The sequence below is a fragment of the Copadichromis virginalis genome, linkage group LG19 (assembly GCF_057382275.1).
Source record: "Copadichromis virginalis isolate Kocher_CV1m ecotype Utaka linkage group LG19, C_Virginalis_male_GT1.1, whole genome shotgun sequence".
Lineage (NCBI taxonomy): Eukaryota > Metazoa > Chordata > Actinopteri > Cichliformes > Cichlidae > Copadichromis > Copadichromis virginalis.
The window spans coordinates 21,868,435-21,887,161 of record NC_140636.1 but is presented as its reverse complement, the minus strand read 5'-3'; the positions used below and the strand labels follow the sequence as shown (position 1 = coordinate 21,887,161).

The window sequence follows — 18,727 nt, the reverse complement described above, 5'->3', positions numbered from 1 at the left end:
CATGACTCCTCGCAGCCATCTCTGGTCTCTGTACTGAAGCGCTCTGTGTTTGTATGAATGAAAGCTGTGTCCCATCACCTCACCGCCCTCTCTGCTCTCTGTTCGGTGCAGCTCTGTCCAACATTGTCTGCTTGGTCTTCTGCTTTCTGTGCACATTCAAACATGCTAAGTTTGCTAAGTGTCCAAAGGTTTTTCAGAGGCTCTGTGAACGTGCAGTGGTTCCTGCATGGAACCATTGTTTTTTAACAATAATGGTTACCACTTACCACCTACTTCCTCTGCAAGGTTGCATCTATAAAAGTAAAATGACACACACGAGCTAACAAAAAGGACAAAAAGCAGTCCATCATTATCATGTAACTATCTTAGGCTTCTGACCAGGGATGTCAAACAGATTTTACATTATGCACCACATACAGCACTTTTTGGATGGGCCACAGTGGTGAAAATCCTCTTTGTGTCGATGTAAAGAAGTTTAACTGCACATTTAATCTCCGCAATATCAAATTAAGAAAAAGAAGTATGATTTTAACAGTATGTCTCAGGTTTTCTACATGATAAAGAAATCTGTCAACACAACTGTTACGATCTCCCCCCACCCGTTAAAGCCATGGTCTGCTGTTTGGTTTGTATGGGAGGGGAGGGTCACCTGTGTCTTACAGGCTGTAAAAGGTGTAGAAGTTGTGGCAGCATGTTACCCACACTGTCCTGTAATTGTAAAGCACAATGTTTTTGTTAATTCACAGACACACTTTAAAAAAAAAAAGTATAGTAGACAATGAAAAAACAGGAAATTGTCTTACTTAACTGTTTTTCTATTGGTTAATTACTTTGGTGTTGAATGAATGGCCATGGGGAGGTCTTTGTTTAGTAGGAAATGTTGTAAAAAATACTTTCAAAAATGTATATCCTCCGTCACATTCTCCAAAGACCGGCCAGATTTGAGTCTTTGCCAGGCCGTTTCTGGATCTTATGTTCTACACCTTAGCTTTGGACTTTTTGGTTGGCAATAGATATTTTTTGCAGCAGATTAATTGCATGAAATAAAAATAACTGTAAAGATCAGGACATGTTTTGGGGTTCATGGGTTTTGGTCCTGCCCTCTCATTCACTCCTCTGTCACTTTTGGGATATTTCTGCTCAGTCTAGATACTAAGTTGTATATTCACGCATTTTTGATAACATTAACATATCTTGCAACCTATTATGGAAGTTAACACTTTTATATTAAACCCTGAAGTCTCTGTTTTTGTGAATGAGATGGATTAGTTCGGTTGTTGTTGAAAAGTCCAGTGATTCAGCCTTTGATTCTTGAATGAAAGCCTTACTAAATCACTTTAATTTATTACTAACTAAAGCATTAGTATTAAGAGAACAAACTAAATTAAACCAGTCTTTGGTGTGACCGTCACCAAGTTTCCAAGGTTGTTTTAAGCATCTTAGAGAACTGCAGTTCTTCTGTCTTTTCATGTAATCCTACACTGACTGCATGATGCTGACTTCACTGCTCTGTGAGGGCTGGACCATCTGTTGCACCACTCCCTATTACTCTTGTTAATAAAGGTCTTTATTAAAGACAGGGTGGTGTGTACATTATCCTGTTACACAATAATTTTGAGACCAGCCACAAAGTTAGAAAATATAATTTCCTTATAATATTGTATTTGTTCCCACACGTCTATCATGAGATCCAAGCTGGCTGTCCGCTGCTCTTTGTCATTCCTGGCTGACTCATACATGCAGGCGTTCCTTGAAAATGTCAGAATGCGACTGAGGTGAAATGAGCTGCCCTCCTGCCTGCAGTAACCTGCAGAGTATAGATTTCCCGTCAGCTCGGTTCTTCTTTATCGTCTCCTGGTCTGCATCTCCTCCTTGGCAAGCTGACTTTGAACATCAGGAGGGAACTTTAAAGCAGGAGGATCAAATGTTCAGTCACAGAGCCGGTGAAACTGAGGAAGAGTAGGAAATGTTAGACAAGACCAAAATGGAAACTCAGCGAAGGAAAAGCAAAGTAAAATGCTTTTGTACTGCTGTTCTGAAGCTCGACCCATAAGCCATTATTTTTCTCAGCTAAGGTTTTGGGCTTATTTATGCTTTCTGGACAGTAATTTTATCTCCTTTCGTTTCGTTGAAGCTGCATTGCAGTGACCTCGGAGGCAGCGATCCTCCCTCTGTGTGCTGGGAAAGCAGGAACCTGATACATCTCCACCCATCTCCGCATCCACTCTGTCTGTCGGCCGCTCTCACTCCATCGCTCTCAGAGTAGCACTTAGTCTGTGTGCTGGAGAGAATTTGAGTGGATTATGAAAAGATATGTTTAATATTTGAACAGGACAGTTTTCTCTAAGCTGCTCTGTAATAGATACGCATAAGCTGTTTTTCTTTCTGCCTCTGCTGCCTGACGTCCTGTTGCTTGTTTTGTTTTTTTCTCTCCACAATCAGATTCCTAATACTCTTAAACATCGCCCGTTTACTAAAACCTCATTGGACATTTTCTCCCCATGTTATTTTTGCCCATGACGTGAAAGTATTCGAGGTTTAAAGCTCACAACTAATCAGAGTATCTTATACTTTGTGGATTAATCCTCTTAGATATCCCTCTCTCTTCCTGCTGAGCTGTTGGTGCAGAGCAACAGATTAGTGAGGAAGGTATCACGATTGCTTCCTTAGACGGCTCTTTAGGAGACTGTCGAACTATTAAATCTCCCTTTTAAATAAAAAAAAAAATCCTTTTGCTACAGTTAATGTTACTTTTAAAGTTCGGATCTTATCTCTGGCTGTCATGATGTTTGCATTTCTGAGTTTTTATGTGAGGCTTTCTTAACCTCTGTACTCTGGGTATGTGTCTATGTAAAGCACGGTTAGGCGCAGTTCAAAAATAGCAAGACTCACTAAGAAAGGTAGACCTCATAAAGCCGCTCAGGTGTCGCCCCCCCCCCCCCCCCCCCCACCCCTTTTGTTTTCATCAGCCTCATTTTAATGAACCTTTTTGAGGATCTGCCAGCGTTGCTAGGAGATAAGAGAGGCTTGCATCAGCATGGCTGCTCATTTTCCCCTCTCACCTCCATTTACAGTCCCGCCCTCCTCTCCCTCACATCATCCCTTTCCTCCCCTGTCTGTCCCCAATCACCACTTTACACCCATCCCTCCCTCCCCCTCTCCCTCCCTCCCCCCTGTCTGTCTGTGTTAGAGGTGGTGATGAGTGGGTGAGCAGCAGGGAGGGAGGAGGGCACACAGTGATGTAATGCAGGAGCAGCTGACAAATCCCAACAAGCGAGAGAGAGAAGAGGGGGGGAAATGAGACAGAGGGTTGGAGAGAGAGGTTAGGGGAGGAGAGGCGTCTCCGGTGTAGCAGGAAACGGCAGCAGGCTGGAGGCTCGTGGCAGAGGGATGTTCGAGTCCTAATCAGAGGCGAGAGCAGAAGAGAGGTGCTGACAGAGGGCGCCGGCAAATGGATTATGAGAGAAAGAGGACATAAAGGAGGACGATAGCAGGAGGAAGGGACGAACAGAAGGAGGGAGGGGGAGCCTGGGAATAAATCGCCGCGGCCATTTGCACCACTGCAGCTCCCCGGCCTGAGCCGCTGCCTGTCTGACTGTTCAGCTTCAGCTTTCCGCCTGTCTGTTCTGAACCCGCTGTCTGTGGATCTTTGCCTGTTTTATCAGCTTCCTGTTTGTGTGTGTGTGTTTGTATGTTTCTGGGTGACCGTGTGTGTGTATGTCTTCTTCCCTTGCAAAAATGATGAGACAGACTCCTGCACCCCGGAAGGTACAGAACTCCATGTGATGCTCTTTTTCTGTTGGGTTTCTTGTGTTGATGTTATCATCCTTTTCGTTTTGTTGGCAGAGCTGTTGTAAAGGTCATGTGTCCTCATTTTGTTTAAGGTGGAATTGCCTTTTTTCCCATTTTTTTTCCCCAGACCATTGATATTTAATATTCCCAGCATAAAAGTAAAAGTGTTTGCAGCTCAGCTGTGCTCTTTCTTTGACTTCTAAGTTTATTTTGCCCATGCTGTCGGTAGCTGTCCATGCTTCTACATGTGTTTGCAGTTGTTGAGTTGCCTTGTATCATATTTATTGTTTTATTTAGCCTCATCATACAGAAGCTATGTCTTACTCAAGACTATACGTTGATTTCCATCACTGTTTGCAGATGTGGCAGGCAGGCAGATGTGGTTTGAGTACAGTTTGTTCTGGCAACTATAGCACAACATGGTGGTTTAAGAGGACTGACAGATCTTAGGTGGTACAGCTATAAGCTTGGGCAAGTTTCTGTTGGATGGTAGTGCTTTAATCCAATAAAGAACAATAACAAGCCAAAGCCCAGATGGAGATGGATATTGATTGAGTGTACTGAGGGCAGATAGTGGAAGATAATTGGATGCAACAGATCATTTTACATGAATATGGTAGAAAGTATACAAGTGTCTGGTCAGGCTTGGGTTAAGTTTAAATCATCATCATAGACGTACTTTAATATGAAGTGATAGTCACAAGAAAAGATTAATATTGTTAACTGTAGATTTATTGTAGCAGTGCCTGAATGCTTCAGAATTTTCTGGTATCGTCAAAGATTGTTTCCTCTGTAATTTAACACTAATTACAGGTAACAGAGACAATGGTTAATTGGTACATTTGTAATATATTAGAAATCTTTTCCATGTGCAAATCTAGACTTACTAGTCGCAAGACTTACTTCCAGGATCTTTAAAGAAAATAATTTGAACTTTAGTATGTTGTAGAAAAACAGACTATGATTTTAATCTGCTGAATAGCGACTCAGTTTCTCAGTTTCATGTCGCTGGAAAATAATTAGGTCATGTAACCTGGGCCTAGAGATCAGTCTATGAAGCCCTGATAACCTTTGGTTAGTTGGGGAAAAATGTATTTCTACCAGTCGAATGTTGGAGGTTTTTTGCTGTTAGTAGGTGAAGTTGGGTTACAGTGCTGTACCGAGCACCTCCTTGCAGACTTATGAAAGATGCCAGCTTGTCTGCATATACTCCCCAAATACTTGCTAAGCAGTCGTAAAACTACAGAGTGTAACACAAACCATAAATGGAGACCACCAAAGTAAAAGTTTTAAAATGTATTGCTTTCAATCTCTTATTTTGGAGGCATTCCCAGTTTGCATAAGTTTTACTACTGGTAGTGGTTAGATGGCAAGTGTTTGCAGACAAGTTGGTATCTTCCATGAAAACTGTAGTCGGCCGTGGTAGTCTGCTACCAAAACCAATCACAAGGGCATTTGTGTTGCAGCAACTTTGCAACTGGTTTCAAAAACCACTCTCCAACCCACTGAGGAATACACATTCCTCACAGGGGATTGTTGGCTAGTCTATAGGCCTGGGTGACTGAAGACTTGTGGACAAGTTACCAGGGAATCTATAGTTTAACTGCATTTGTCATTGTCATCCTCGAGGTAGGAAATCAAAAATAGTGTAACCCATGTGTGTTATACAGTGCAAAGTGTTTCTTTACAAGCTCAACTGCAAATCTTGTCATCCACCCTGCGGTGTAGCATGTCTGAAACACATGTTGTACCTGAATGCTGCTGTTACCTCAGCAGTATGAGTGTAGTTCGACATAGATGAAGCTAACTGAGATACAATGCGGTCATTGAGGTCACAGCGGCAGTACCAGTCAGTGTCTCTGTTGTTGCCAAGACTGTGGTCATATGGGTGGATGAGATGAGGCCCAGAGATGAGTTAAGACAATAAAGATCATTAGAGAAACAGAGCAGAGATCTGTGTAGATGTTATTATGATAGATGATAGTAATATAAGTAGGGGCGTCTTGTCAAGAAGAATACATTAACAGGGTTTCAACTGTGAGTGAAGCAGCAAATATTCAACAATGGCCTAAAGTCATATCAGCTTCATCCACTCATTCTTACTTTTTATTTTTTTGGAATCTTTCTTTACTATGACTTTGCCTTGAATTACTAACCCTGGTTGTTTGTTTCCTTCCCTTCCCTCCTCTCCTCCTGCTGCCCTTTGACCTTTACCTGCTTCCTCTCCTCTTCTTCAGACCACGGCCAGAAGGCCAAAGGTGAGCCCAGTCTTCAACATCATCAGGGTTTCCACCTTTTGTCAGCCTGCGTTATTTGAACATGCGATTATTATTTTCACTTCACGAGGCAGATCAGATTTATGCACATAACTCATAACACGAATCATATTTTTGTTCAAAAGCATAAAAGATGGTCCACTTTAATCTTACAGATTTTACACTTTTTAAAACATCTTATGTTTATGTCAACACTACATTTATTCATCTAAAGTTTGCTTTATTTCTTATTGCTTTCCGTCTGCTGCACACCTTTTTTCATATATTTTTAGCACTTCTCATTTAGTATTACATCGGTATTTGTTTTCTCTATTTTAAGGTCTTAATTGTGTCTGAGGTCACTATTGAGTTCTACTGAAGAAGGGCCCATTTGTATATTTCTTTGGGAAATTTACAACAACTCAGTCAATTTTTAGATAAACTGAAATTCTCTTTTTAAGGTCTGAAGCTAACAAAACAATGAGCATGAATAATCAAATATCTGTTAATATACTGTATAGACATTTAATATTATACAGATGTTCAGGTCTCAGCTAGTAGAATAAAAAAATGTAATGATAAATAATTTAACAATTATTTTGATGTAGGTGATTTTATAGAGAAGCTAAATCCAGCCCCAAAGTTGAGTTAAATTAAGAGCACAGTGCAAAAGTGGTGAACTTTACCCAATGTCTTTACATTTCGCTTGGAAAGAGAAAGAGGTGCAGTGATTAATTAAATCATGCACAAACATGAAAGAAAATGCAGCATCTATGGCAGAGTTCGTACAATTTTAAAGACCGTGTTGTTATGACCATGTTTTATTCCTCAACATATTTATTTTATTGAGCTATACATTTTTTTTGCAGTCTGTTAGTAACAATGTGCTTAATGGTACAGTTTAAAAGTTGTCCTGTTTAATCGGGATCCTTGGAAAGAAAATATAAAGAAATGAGGGAAGACTTTTCCACAGCACTGTAACTCAGTCAGATGCAGCTATTAACATTTCTCATGGTGCTTCTTCTCATGTTGCTTGTAGACACCACATCCTGAATCACAGCTGTCAAGCCAAAAAAAACCCAACTACAATAATTAAATGCAGTCAGCTTGCAGAGGGACACCTTTTTTGGCCTCATCCACACAAATGATTTACTCTTAGCTGCTTTTTGCAAAGTGTTTCTCTCTTTTAAAAAAAAAAATGTAATTCTTGTTGTTGATTGGACTTTTTTCTTGATTCCTTCAGCAGCCCAGCCGACCTGCAGGAGGGAAGGGGGCCGCGTCTGGCTCGGCTTCAGCCTCTGCTGGGGAGATGAGCAGCAGCGAGCCCAGCACGCCGGCACAGACCCCCCTGGCTGCTCCGGTCATCCCCACCCTCCACTCCCCTGGAAACCCTCCAGCTCCCATCCCCAGCAAGGTCAGTGTGTGTCTGGATCAGAAGTTCTATTCACCCTGCGTTGGACAGATCTGATGTGTTTTACTGTTTATCTATACATTTTTCTTTTCTTTGAATGCTTATTGACCCATTATGAAGGAAGCTTCTGTGGCAGCACTTAGTCCACAACAAGTATTTATGCGAATGAGCAAAGCCTGCTTAAAAAGGCACTACCCATAGTCACATTAATTCATTCATACATTTTGTTTAGCAGGATTTAATGTACCACCACAGTCAGTGGACTCTGAGTATAACCCACACAAGCCCAGCGAAGGAGTAAAATCAGATGTGACAACGTTGTCAGTATCTCTCCTCTAAATTTAAGTGTATTTTTTGACCCAGCTGTCACTTTGTGTTGACATCATCCAGCAGAGTCAGAACGAGAGCCGAAGGCCTGAAACGCTTTTTAGGCAACGTGACAGAATTTACCTTTGTTTTTGTGAATTATCTGCCTGTTAATGTGCTGATAACAAATCAACACCAAGATTTTATCTGTGTCTCTCGTTTTCTTTTGCATATTAAGTTGTATTTAAACATCAGAGATTATCACATCAACCTTTTGTAAAAATCGCCTTCTGAGTGTGTTGTTTTTTTTTTTTGTTTTTTTTTAATGAAATGTTAAAGTCGGAATAATCAGTCTAATTGGTATTTTGTCCCCTCAGGAAGATGTCACTATGGAAACACAGGTGCAGCGAGGTGGTGTGATGTGATGTTTCTGCACTTGAAGTATTGAAGTGTTGTTCTGCTCTCACTAACGTTTTAATCAGCTGAGGCGTGGCTCCTTTTTTAACCTGTGTGTGTGCAGTGATTGTCTCTGCTGCACGTTTATCACAGGATTCAGAGAGTGTTTAGAGGAGTGTGATTATCTGTGTGTGCACACTGGATGTGTAATACAGCATGTGTGTGTGTGCGTGTGTTTTCTCTCCACAGGTGAATTTTCTGCAGGTTTAATATTTAATGCGCAAGTGCTTCTAACACAAGACTTTAAACCTGATTCACTGCTTTCGGTCTTCACTCTGAAGAATCATTAAAGAGAAATGATTCATAAAAAGAAAAGAAAATGGAAGTTTGAATCCTCCTTTTGTGTTTTAGAGAGTTTCCTCTAATATGTGTTTATTTAAATCTCACTTTTCCCCTTCATCTTGTCCATATAACTGTTACCCAGGAAGAGGAGGCGCTGCGTAATCAAGTGAAGGATCTGGAGGAGAAGCTGGAGACCCTGAAGATGAAGCGCACGGAGGACAAAGCAAAACTGAAGGAGCTGGAGAAGCACAAGATCCAGCTGGAGCAGCTGCAGGAGTGGAAGACCAAGATGCAAGAGCAGCAGGCCGAACTGCAGAAGCAGCTCAAGGAGGCCAAGAGGGTAAGGAGCCACAGATGGAGGAGGGAGGGGAGTGTAGATGCTCAGGCTCAGCTGAAAAAGTGTTAAAAAGCAGCAGTTGACTGCTAACAAAAACTATCCAGCAATTGCATTCCTTCCTTAGCTTCCAATGAACTACAAATTTAAAAATCTTATTAATTACTCTTAATTTAAGTCTGTAGGTTTTGAGATTATTGGGCCTAAACTCATCTCAACCTTTATTGCAGATTATTTATTTATTTTGGTGAAGTGTTCACAGTGTGTTTGATTAACAGCACCTGGCTGCCACATACCTTCTTACTTTCTGTAAAATTATTATTAAAGGGGAATAAGGGGAAAAGTATACGATTTGCATGCAGTTTAAATAACATGCAGTTATGTAATACTTTGTTGAAACTAAGCTTTTCTGTGTGTAGGAGGCTAAAGAAGCTCTGGAGGCAAAGGAGCGTTATATGGAGGAAATGTCGGACACAGCGGACGCCATCGAGATGGCGACGCTGGATAAGGAGATGGCTGAGGAGAGAGCAGAGTCTCTGCAGCTGGAGGTGGATTCCCTCAAGGAGAAAGTGGATGAGCTCACCATGGACCTGGAGATCCTCAAGCATGAGATTGAGGAGAAAGGTACTGAAGAGCTGATTTTATCATTGCAGATGTTGTATCCAGGCCTCATTTCTGTTAAATCAGGACATGAACAATCAATACAAATACTGAAGTTTGAGTCTGGGTTTTAAAGTATGTAAAATGAACATCAATTTAGAGTGAAAAGTTTGCAAGCTTTAATGACGAGCTTTTCTTTTTTGTATTGTTTTTGGGTTTCTGTCAGGCTCAGATGGTGCCGCCTCCAGTTACCATGTGAAACAGCTGGAGGAGCAGAACAGCAGGTTGAAGGAAGCTCTGGTCAGGTAGGTCCGCTGATGTCTTCATGAAAGCCACAATTATACTGAACTGAACTTTAATTCAGAACTTTACAAGCTCCAAAACACTGATGCGTGTTTTTGTGTCCAGGATGCGTGACCTGTCTGCGTCAGAGAAGCAGGAACACGTGAAGTTGCAGAAGCAGATGGAGAAGAAGAACGTGGAACTTGACTGTTTGAGAAGCCAGAAGGAGAAACTGCAGGAAGAGATGAAAGCGGCAGAAAAGACCATCGATGAGCTGAAAGAGCAGGTCAGTGGACCTTATGACTCAGCTGTATGTAGAGGAAGTGAAAGGTAGCTCCCCCCAGGCCTGTGATCTTTTAATTCGTGGGATGGATAACAGCAGAAAAACAACATGTGCTCTGTTTCAGGTGGATGCAGCCTTAGGCGCAGAGGAGATGGTGGAGACTCTGACAGAGAGGAACTTGGACCTGGAGGAGAAAGTCAGAGAGCTGAGAGAGACAGTCACAGATCTGGTGAGTGACAATCGCCCAGAACAAACATGGCTAAAAAAAAAATCCCAAAGTGATTTTCAGTCCATAAACACTCTGATTTATTTCTCACTATCTCGTTTTACTGCTCAGACTGGCCTACCTGCATACATTCATAGTAATAAGGTCTGAAAAAATTGAAGTATTGCTGTTTGCTGACTCATTTCATTAATAATATGGGGCCGGGGTCATTAATATGCATTTGGAGCCATCTGGTGTTTGTCATCACTGCAGCTTTTGTTGGATTAAAGTGCTCCTTTGGTGTGCACTGACCTAGAACAATGATCATATGATCCTACACAAGAAACTCGTCTGTCTTGTGCCTGTCATTAAAGAACGTTGTTTTTTCCAAGAATAAACAAAACATGAGTTTATACAAGCTGCAAAATCTCATTATTATCCCACAAGAATTAATTGATCTAGAAAAACAGAGACAGATTTCAAAAATCAAATTCAAAAAAAGGAGGTGGCCCTGATTGTTTGTGTGCACATCTCCTTTGTGCAGGAAGCTATAAATGAGATGAACGACGAGCTGCAGGAGAACGCCAGAGAGACGGAGCTGGAGCTGAGGGAGATGCTGGATCTGGGAGCAGCGAGAGTCCGAGAGGCAGAGAAACGAGTTGAAGCCGCACAGGAGACCGTAGCCGATTACCAGCAGACCATCAAGAAGTACCGCGAGCTCACAGCTCACCTACAGGTAAACATGTAGAGGAAATATGTAAAATGTGTTTTCACATCTAACCTGTTAATCACGTGTTGGTGTCCTACAGTCAGTCACGATTGTTCTCATGTGTTTGCTGCAGGAGGTGAACAGAGAGCTGACCAGCCAGCAGGAAGCCTCAGCAGAGCTGCAGCAGCAGCCGCCAGCAGAGATGTTTGATTTCAAGATTAAATTTGCAGAGACGAAGGCCTACGCCAAGGTCAGAAACAATCACAGGGTTTTGGTCTGAATAATAAGTAGCTCTCATCCTCTTTTCACGTGTTTACAGGTTTTAAATCAAAACTTCTGATTTTAACTTTGGAGCTAAACAAAACTTCTAATGTCTGTGTATGCTTTAGGCTATTGAGATGGAGCTGAGGAAGATGGAGGTGGGTCAGGCCAACAGACACGTTTCTCTTCTGACCTCCTTCATGCCAGAGTCCTTCCTCCGTCACGGTGGAGACCACGACTGCATCCTGGTGTTGTTGCTCATCCCCAGACTCATCTGCAAGGTAAAAGCCACTGCATCTTTTAGAAACTGGAGACTTGCTCTTCGTGAGGTTTAAATATGTTTTTGTAACTGTTTACATGTCTTTTAGGCCGAGCTGATCAGCAAACAGGCACAGGAGAAATTTGACCTGAATGAAAACTGTGTGGAGCGAGCCGGCTTGAAGGGAGCTTTGGGTGAGCAGCTGAGCTTCGCGGGTGGTCTCGTCTACTCGCTCAGTCTGCTGCAGGCCACGCTGCACAAATATGAGCAGTAAGTTTCACCACAGACTCTAAACTAAAGATTAACAACTATTCTATCAGTTTTTTAAGTTGTAACTGTATTTTCAGTGTTAATGTCCTGGCTGTGCCGGACGCTGTTTCACTGCTTCCAAATAAAGAATTTTTTCAGGGGTTGCTTATCATTAGAGTAACTCCTCCATACACTCTTCTTGTGCTTGTCAGAGCTCTGTCTCAGTGCAGCGTGGAGGTCTATAAGAAGATCGGCTCTCTGTACCCAGAGATGAGCGTCCATGAGCGATCTCTGGACTTCCTTATTGACCTGCTGCACAAAGACCAGCTGGATGAGACGGTCAATGTGGAGCCGCTCACCAAGGCCATTAAATATTATCAGGTACACACAAACAAACGTAATGCGTGATTACTGCAGTTTAATATAACTGTGTTTTATTAAAACATAAAGTATTTAATGTCTAATATTCTGCCTTATTTTCATTATATTTATATTATTTATTTTTATACTATAATACATTTTCAATATATTATGGTATATTTTTCTATATTGTATTACAAAATTCATTTGCATTATGATGAAAACATGCAATTTATACTCCTACTGCTTGTTTAATGATATTTGTCCTTTTTCAGCACCTGTACAGCATCCACCTGGCAGATCAGAATGAGGACTGCACCATGCAGCTCGCTGATCACATCAGAGTGAGTATCGACATCACCTGCAGTCTCCGAGGAATCTGTAGGAGGTTTATAAACCCCATCGGCCCTCAATCCAGCTTTGTTTCAATCTTTTTTCATGTATTTTTATTAAGATGCTTCTGTTTCTGCTGCCTAAAGAAAATAGACTTCACTGGTTACTCGTGGCTTATGTTCATGTGCAGTTTACCCAGAGTGCCTTGGACTGCATGGCTGTGGAGGTGGGTCGTCTGCGGGCATTCCTGCACGCGGGTCAGGAAAAAGCCGATCTCGCCGTGCTGCTGAAGGATCTGGAGACATCCTGTAGTGACATCAGGCAGTTCTGCAAGAAGATCCGTCGCAGAATGCCTGGAACTGACGCGCCCGGCATCCCAGCGGCACTTAGCTTCGGACAGCAGGTAACCATAGTGACCAAACCATCAAGTTAAAAAAAAAAACCCCAAAACAACAAGAACCCCAGATCTATGGTGAAAGTCACAGTAAAAAAAAGAATTTTTTTTAAAATCTTTTTTTCATTTCATGTTCGTTTTTACCTTTTTACCCAACAGGTGTCAGACACCCTTTCAGACTGCAGGAAACACCTGACCTGGGTGGTGGCAGTCCTGCAAGAAGTGGCAGCAGCCGGAGCTCAGATGATGTCACCTCTCGGTGAACAGGAGGGGCTGTCGGCCGTCAAACTGGAGGACGTGGCGTTCAAAGCTGGAGAACAAGTACATTACATTACATTAGTACTTAATTAATAAAGGCCAAGTGACCTGACTGAGACGTATGTCCAGGACACTGCTTAGAGTCATTTGTAATTCAGAATTGTGGCTGACAACAAAAAGTAATATTGATTTAGGTGCAAAAATTCTTTTATAGCAGAATATTTCAATTAAATGAATTAAAAACAATGCAGTGACACAGTGACAACAGTTTCCATTAGAAGTCATCTTGCAGCAGGAATTATTGGAAATTTTGCAAGCCAGCAATTTTTTGAATGAACTCAATGTGAGCTGAGAAAGTGTTTATGTAACGGAAACTATTATAAAAGTCTCACCTGCTAATCGAGGAGTTCATGCACTTTGACTTTTGTTGTGTGTCTGAGCATGTTTATGGACAACTGTTTTGACAGCCTCCTGGACAATCATACTTTCGTTTTCAGATCTATGGATCCCAGGGTGCCAACCCCTACGAGTATCTGCGACAGTCCTGTAGCATCGTCATAGCAACCATGAACAAGATGGCGACTGCTATGCAGGAGGGAGAGTATGACTCAGAGAAGCCTCAAAACAAGGTAATTAGCTCAGTCTGGGGCCACTGTGAAGGTGTGTCGGTATTTTAGTTCTGGCTTTGTGAACCCAGAATATTATTTTCATATTACTCCGTTTTTCTTCCAGAACCCTCCGCCAGTAGATGTGCGAGCGGCAGCTCTTCGAGCAGAAATCACAGATGCAGAAGGACTCGGCTTGAAGCTGGAGGACAGAGAGACGGTCATCAAGGAGCTGAAGAAGTCTCTCAAGATCAAGGTAGAGAGAAGCAGCAAATTCACTGTGAATAAAAACATTAAAAACACAGAACTGCCGAATCTTTTGTCAGGTTAGAGCTCATGCAGCTGAAATGATAGGTATGTATCTGGAGTTTATTGTGTAATCGTGTTTTCTGAACTGGTCAACGTTCACATCTGTACACACTGAGGGAATCTGCTCCAAAATATCTGAAGAAAAGTCACAAATTCTGCAGAGACACAGTGTTTTGATTTAGGGGGGTATGTGTGCTTTTTCAGGGAGAAGAGCTGAGCGAGGCGAACGTGCGTCTCAGTCTGCTAGAAAAGAAGCTGGACAGTTCATCCAAAGATGCAGACGAACGTGTTGAGAAGATCCAGACTCGACTGGATGAAGCCCAGACTCTGCTGAAGAAGAAGGAGAAGTAAGAATAAGAACACGTCTGTAGATTACTGAGATCTACAATTGTGTGATGTTGTCCTCTCCTCTGCAGAGAGTTCGAGGAGACGATGGACGCTCTGCAGGCCGACATCGATCAGCTTGAGGCAGAGAAGGCTGAACTGAAGCAGAGAATCAACAGCCAATCAAAGATGACCATCGATGGGCTGAGAGGAACCGGGCCGTCAGGAATCGCTTCCATTGTCACAGGAATGGCCGGAGGTGAGTGAAGCAGCTGCATAACATGCTCTTAGTTTGGTGGTTCTCTGGTAATAGATAAATTCCCACTTTAACTAACCTACCTGATAATCACACTGCAGGATTGATACTGAATTTTGTGGTTATATATCATTATTTTAACTCCAGTTTAATACCTTTCCTCAACAACCAATGATTCTTCTCTCCGTATAACTCTGCTTTAATTCCTCTTATTTTCACCTACTCATTCTTCAGAGGAACAAAAAGGTATCTACTTGCTTCTATTGGCATCTGATGTGATGATGCATGCTTATTTATTTTATTTTTTTACCTTTAGTGGTTCACTCGCATGATATGAGAGGAGTTAAACATGACATGCATGTGTCACTACAAATAATAATACCACTAAACCAGGACGTTGTAGCACAAGAAAGAGCTTTGAATTAAATTGAAATAAATAATCTGACGGTGGATCAAACAGCATCATATTGTTTGTGTTGTACTCAGTATCTAAAAGTCTTAGTAAACCTTGTAGGAACTCATTTTTGTGTATATGCATTGTTTTGGCATGCACACCATATCCCTCCCATGTCTTTAAGGACATCTGCTTATTATTTATGCATATGTTTGTATGCAAGTCAGTCAGAATGCACAGGAATGGCATCTGCCAAGTAAATGCAGTGGAATAAAAAGTCAAATGTATTTTTGCTTCCACCGCCGTGCACCTCTAGCATGCAAGAGGATTATTTACTTTTTCATCAGAACTCAATGTTAAAGACGAGAGTGCAAAGCTGTGGTCAGAGGGTCAAACGAATGTGAAAATACTGCCAACATTCAGGTTTAAATAAAGCTTTGGCTGCACTCAAATACTCATAAGGCGTTCCTGTTATCGTTCACAGCAAACATGGTGTCAGGTGTCGGCTCTGGATCGGGCGTTCAAGTGATCGACTCACCTCTGCTGACTCAGCAGATCGAAGCTCAGAGGCTCTGCATCAAACACCTGAAGAACGAGAACAACAGGCTGAAGGTAACGAATGCCTCTCCACCACCTCAGCATGCGACGGATGCAACAGTGAAGTCACACTTTAGAGGTCAAAGAACCTGCAGAGGCTACACAAATAACTGAAGAGTGAAATTATTCCTTCATTAAACACAACAAATATGGTTAAAAAAAACCCCAAACTTGTAGATTTTCAAAGCTGAGATTTTACTTCGACTTCCACATGGTTTGAGGCTTTTTGAGTTAAGATCACCACACCTAAAATTAGATGGATTATTTTTATTCACCATCAACATGTGTTCTCCAACAGGCGGAGAAGATGCGTGCTCAGCTCGCCTCTCTGCCTCCTCTCAATGTGACCAAGCTTCCCTCCAAAGACGGACGTCCTGAAGTGCTCTCCAGCGCCCTCTACCGTAAGACCGATCAGCTCCTTGAGACACTGCTGCAAATGAGTGCCAATGTCAAGGTGGTGGACATCACTGGAAAATCTCCTGGTATGTGACATTTCTTCCTCGAGGAAAGGAATTCATAAATATTTGACACGACAGTGTCAAAAGCAGCACAGTTAGACTGAATAACTTTTAGCTGAGTGAAGAATTAATGTGCAAAGAAAACTAAAATGTTCTCCTACCTGATATCTCACCACCAAGAGTAATTATTTTGATTAAACTGGCATTTTCCCATTTCTGTAGGCTAAAGCAGGTTAGGTAACAGGAAGTCTTCATAATATTTGCCTTGTATTGTTTGTGTTGTCTGCTAAATCTATAGAATCCTGGATGATCTTAACTTAATTACACCAGAAATCATGTGCAAATATTTAGAACTGATTGTTGGGCACTGATTTCAGAGATTTTCTCATTTTGTTTTTGCCCTGCAGTGACCCCTGGTGCTCAGCTTCTGGAACAGACAGCTAGACTGCAGTCCCTGAATGACACTCTGGACAGACTGAAGGTGCAAATAAAACACAAAGCTGTGAAGCACAGAGAGAATAAGCTGATAAAAATGCACAAAAGTTACATTAAAACATTACTGTTCAAGCTGATGCTGAACTTGAAGTACTCACCTTAGTCTTCACCTCTTCTGCTTCTGTCAGGACGAGGTAGCAGAACATGTCGTCAACCTGCAGCCCGGAGCCCGAGTCTCATCTGATTTCGCCACGTTCCCTTCGACCTCATTTGTTAAGGTAAGTCTGCTGGTCCATGCACTCTGGTAAAGCTCTGTTTTGACTTGGAGGTGGATGAATGAAAGCTTTTGGCGGTCTCACAGTAGCAACAGGGTACAAATACTTGTGAATTTAAAGTTCTAAAGCCGACTGCTTTTCTGTGTTTAGGTGAAGGAGGAGAAGAAGGGTGACACTGTGCTGGTGGGAAGGGTCATGGTGCCGTGTCCCCGCGGTCAGGAGCAGGTCCACCGCCTCGTCCTGTCACAGTCGGAGCTTTGGCGAGTTCACAGTCTGCTGCGGACCTAAACATCACATGCCCCGCCTTCCCACCAGCCGCACCAAAACACTCCACCACCATCAGCTTTTTCTCCAGGGCCAAACAAGTCAAACCAGGAGGCTTTTTAGGTTATTAGCTATGAGATTACAACCTGCAGCTCTGGCATCAAAGTGCACAGGTGAAGGCTAAAACGTAGAAATATAGAAGTCTGAATTTGTTAGTCGACTGACAAGCAGCTTATTGGCAACTGTGTTAGTCATTGTCACATTAAGTTTTGAAGACTGAGAAGTCTTCCTCAGATTTTTAGCGTTTTTAAATGTCGAGGGTTTTCATGTGTTATTTGAATATCAGTGGAATCTACACTGATGGCTTGAAAAACATTTATTGTAATTATTCCTATTTTAAGACATTTTAAAAGAACTGAGAAAATAACTGGGGAGATTAACTACTAGTGATTACTTTCAGTCCAGGTCAGAGGCTAAAGAGAAGGACTGTTCTGTTTTTTCACACAGCCAAAATCAGACTGCACATCTTTGCACATGTGACTTGTTTCAGGCAACTCTGCATTTGACTGAGGCCTTGCTGGCTGTAAATTGGAACCTGGATGATGAGATTGTGATGCCATCCTTGTAATTTACGTCTAGATTTTGTTTTATGGCCAGAAAAACAGAGATACAAGCGACAATGCTCTTGCATGCTGCCCAGATTCACCAAATCTATGTAGTAGAAAATGAGCCAGCCTCCTCCTGCACCCTGGTGTGGTTTATATTTGGCCAGAACATTGGATGTTGTTTCATATTTCCCGTTTGCAGTTATTGCCTAACGAGATGTGAAGAATCATGAGCCTGTGCTGTAAACTTTCATGAGGTGTCACAGTGACGTTCTCCGTTTTAAGAACATTGCTGTAAAAGGAAAGGAGCACTGAAATGATGGATTTGCCAGTTTAAGTGAGCGGGCATTGACACGGTTTTTTTGGGGGTTTTTTGCACATTTAATTTAAATACTGAGCCTTCTGAAGTTAAATACAAACTGAGGGTTTTAGTGTTTACCTCTGTGGCTTTGCTGGCTGCACAGAACAGAAAAATAAAACAAAAACATTAAGCTCAGTGGTTTTCCTGAAATTCTTCTGCAGATTTACACACAATCTGGCTGCACTTTAGCCAGAGCATTACATGGTTTAAATGATTTCACATATACTACACTTTTGGTGTAACCTGTAACTGTGTACTTTATTGGCTTGGTATAAATGACACACTGGTCGCACTGGTGATATTCGACTGCATTGCTTGTGTTCTGCCGAGCTTCCCGTTGCTGTAGATTTTGTAAACTTTGTCCGAGCCTTAAACCTGCAGAGAGCCTTTTGGTAAAGATCGGTCACCTGCCTTATTTTCAATTTGTTTCAACCAAACATTGTTTAAGCAAAGCAACATCTTTGCCAAAGAGTCTTTGTTTTTCTTCTCTTCACATCTGCCATGTTTGATTTTCAAGGAGCTTTTAATTTATTATTAATTTGTCTAATAGACTGTTTTGTTTACACAGTGCTGTCATAACTTGAAGTTTTATTTATTAATGGGAATCTAAGTAACTGTAGTTAAAGAGGGAAATGCAGACATCTCTTATTTATTGGTTGTAATATTTATCTGTGCTCTCAGTGAGCAGCTGATGTACTGAAACTGCAGCTTGTCTTACCTTTTTCCTTGTGTGGCTTCTTGCTCATGCACAACCAATAACTGATCAATAAAGACATTAAAACAAGCATTTCACCGTCTTGAATCTACTGTGGGTT

General features: G+C 41.8%; 1 protein-coding gene across 9 annotated transcripts in view; it reads left to right on the top strand.

Annotated features, from left to right (window-relative positions):
- Window positions 1-18,699, top strand: part of LOC146686013 (dynactin subunit 1-like) — a 32,921-nt gene extending 14,222 nt beyond the window's left edge. For 4 of the 9 annotated variants that reach the window (XM_085440998.1, XM_085440995.1, XM_085440992.1 and 1 more), the window contains 27 exons: window positions 3,751-3,768; window positions 6,030-6,050; window positions 7,291-7,461; window positions 8,142-8,165; window positions 8,645-8,842; window positions 9,256-9,460; window positions 9,663-9,741; window positions 9,845-10,004; window positions 10,126-10,230; window positions 10,751-10,942; window positions 11,049-11,165; window positions 11,305-11,457; window positions 11,545-11,705; window positions 11,897-12,065; window positions 12,320-12,388; window positions 12,568-12,780; window positions 12,931-13,092; window positions 13,527-13,658; window positions 13,762-13,890; window positions 14,148-14,290; window positions 14,360-14,526; window positions 14,758-14,769; window positions 15,402-15,529; window positions 15,813-15,996; window positions 16,380-16,453; window positions 16,596-16,685; window positions 16,833-18,699. In XM_085440998.1, the coding sequence (XP_085297124.1) occupies window positions 3,751-3,768; window positions 6,030-6,050; window positions 7,291-7,461; window positions 8,142-8,165; window positions 8,645-8,842; window positions 9,256-9,460; window positions 9,663-9,741; window positions 9,845-10,004; window positions 10,126-10,230; window positions 10,751-10,942; window positions 11,049-11,165; window positions 11,305-11,457; window positions 11,545-11,705; window positions 11,897-12,065; window positions 12,320-12,388; window positions 12,568-12,780; window positions 12,931-13,092; window positions 13,527-13,658; window positions 13,762-13,890; window positions 14,148-14,290; window positions 14,360-14,526; window positions 14,758-14,769; window positions 15,402-15,529; window positions 15,813-15,996; window positions 16,380-16,453; window positions 16,596-16,685; window positions 16,833-16,970 (3,414 nt within the window). In that variant the 3' untranslated portion in view covers window positions 16,971-18,699. The remainder of the gene's footprint in view (window positions 1-3,750; window positions 3,769-6,029; window positions 6,051-7,290; window positions 7,462-8,141; window positions 8,166-8,644; window positions 8,843-9,255; window positions 9,461-9,662; window positions 9,742-9,844; window positions 10,005-10,125; window positions 10,231-10,750; window positions 10,943-11,048; window positions 11,166-11,304; window positions 11,458-11,544; window positions 11,706-11,896; window positions 12,066-12,319; window positions 12,389-12,567; window positions 12,781-12,930; window positions 13,093-13,526; window positions 13,659-13,761; window positions 13,891-14,147; window positions 14,291-14,359; window positions 14,527-14,757; window positions 14,770-15,401; window positions 15,530-15,812; window positions 15,997-16,379; window positions 16,454-16,595; window positions 16,686-16,832) is intronic. The other 5 variants (XM_085440999.1, XM_085440996.1, XM_085440994.1 and 2 more) reach the window with 4 other exon arrangements.
- Window positions 18,700-18,727: the final 28 nt, after the last annotated feature.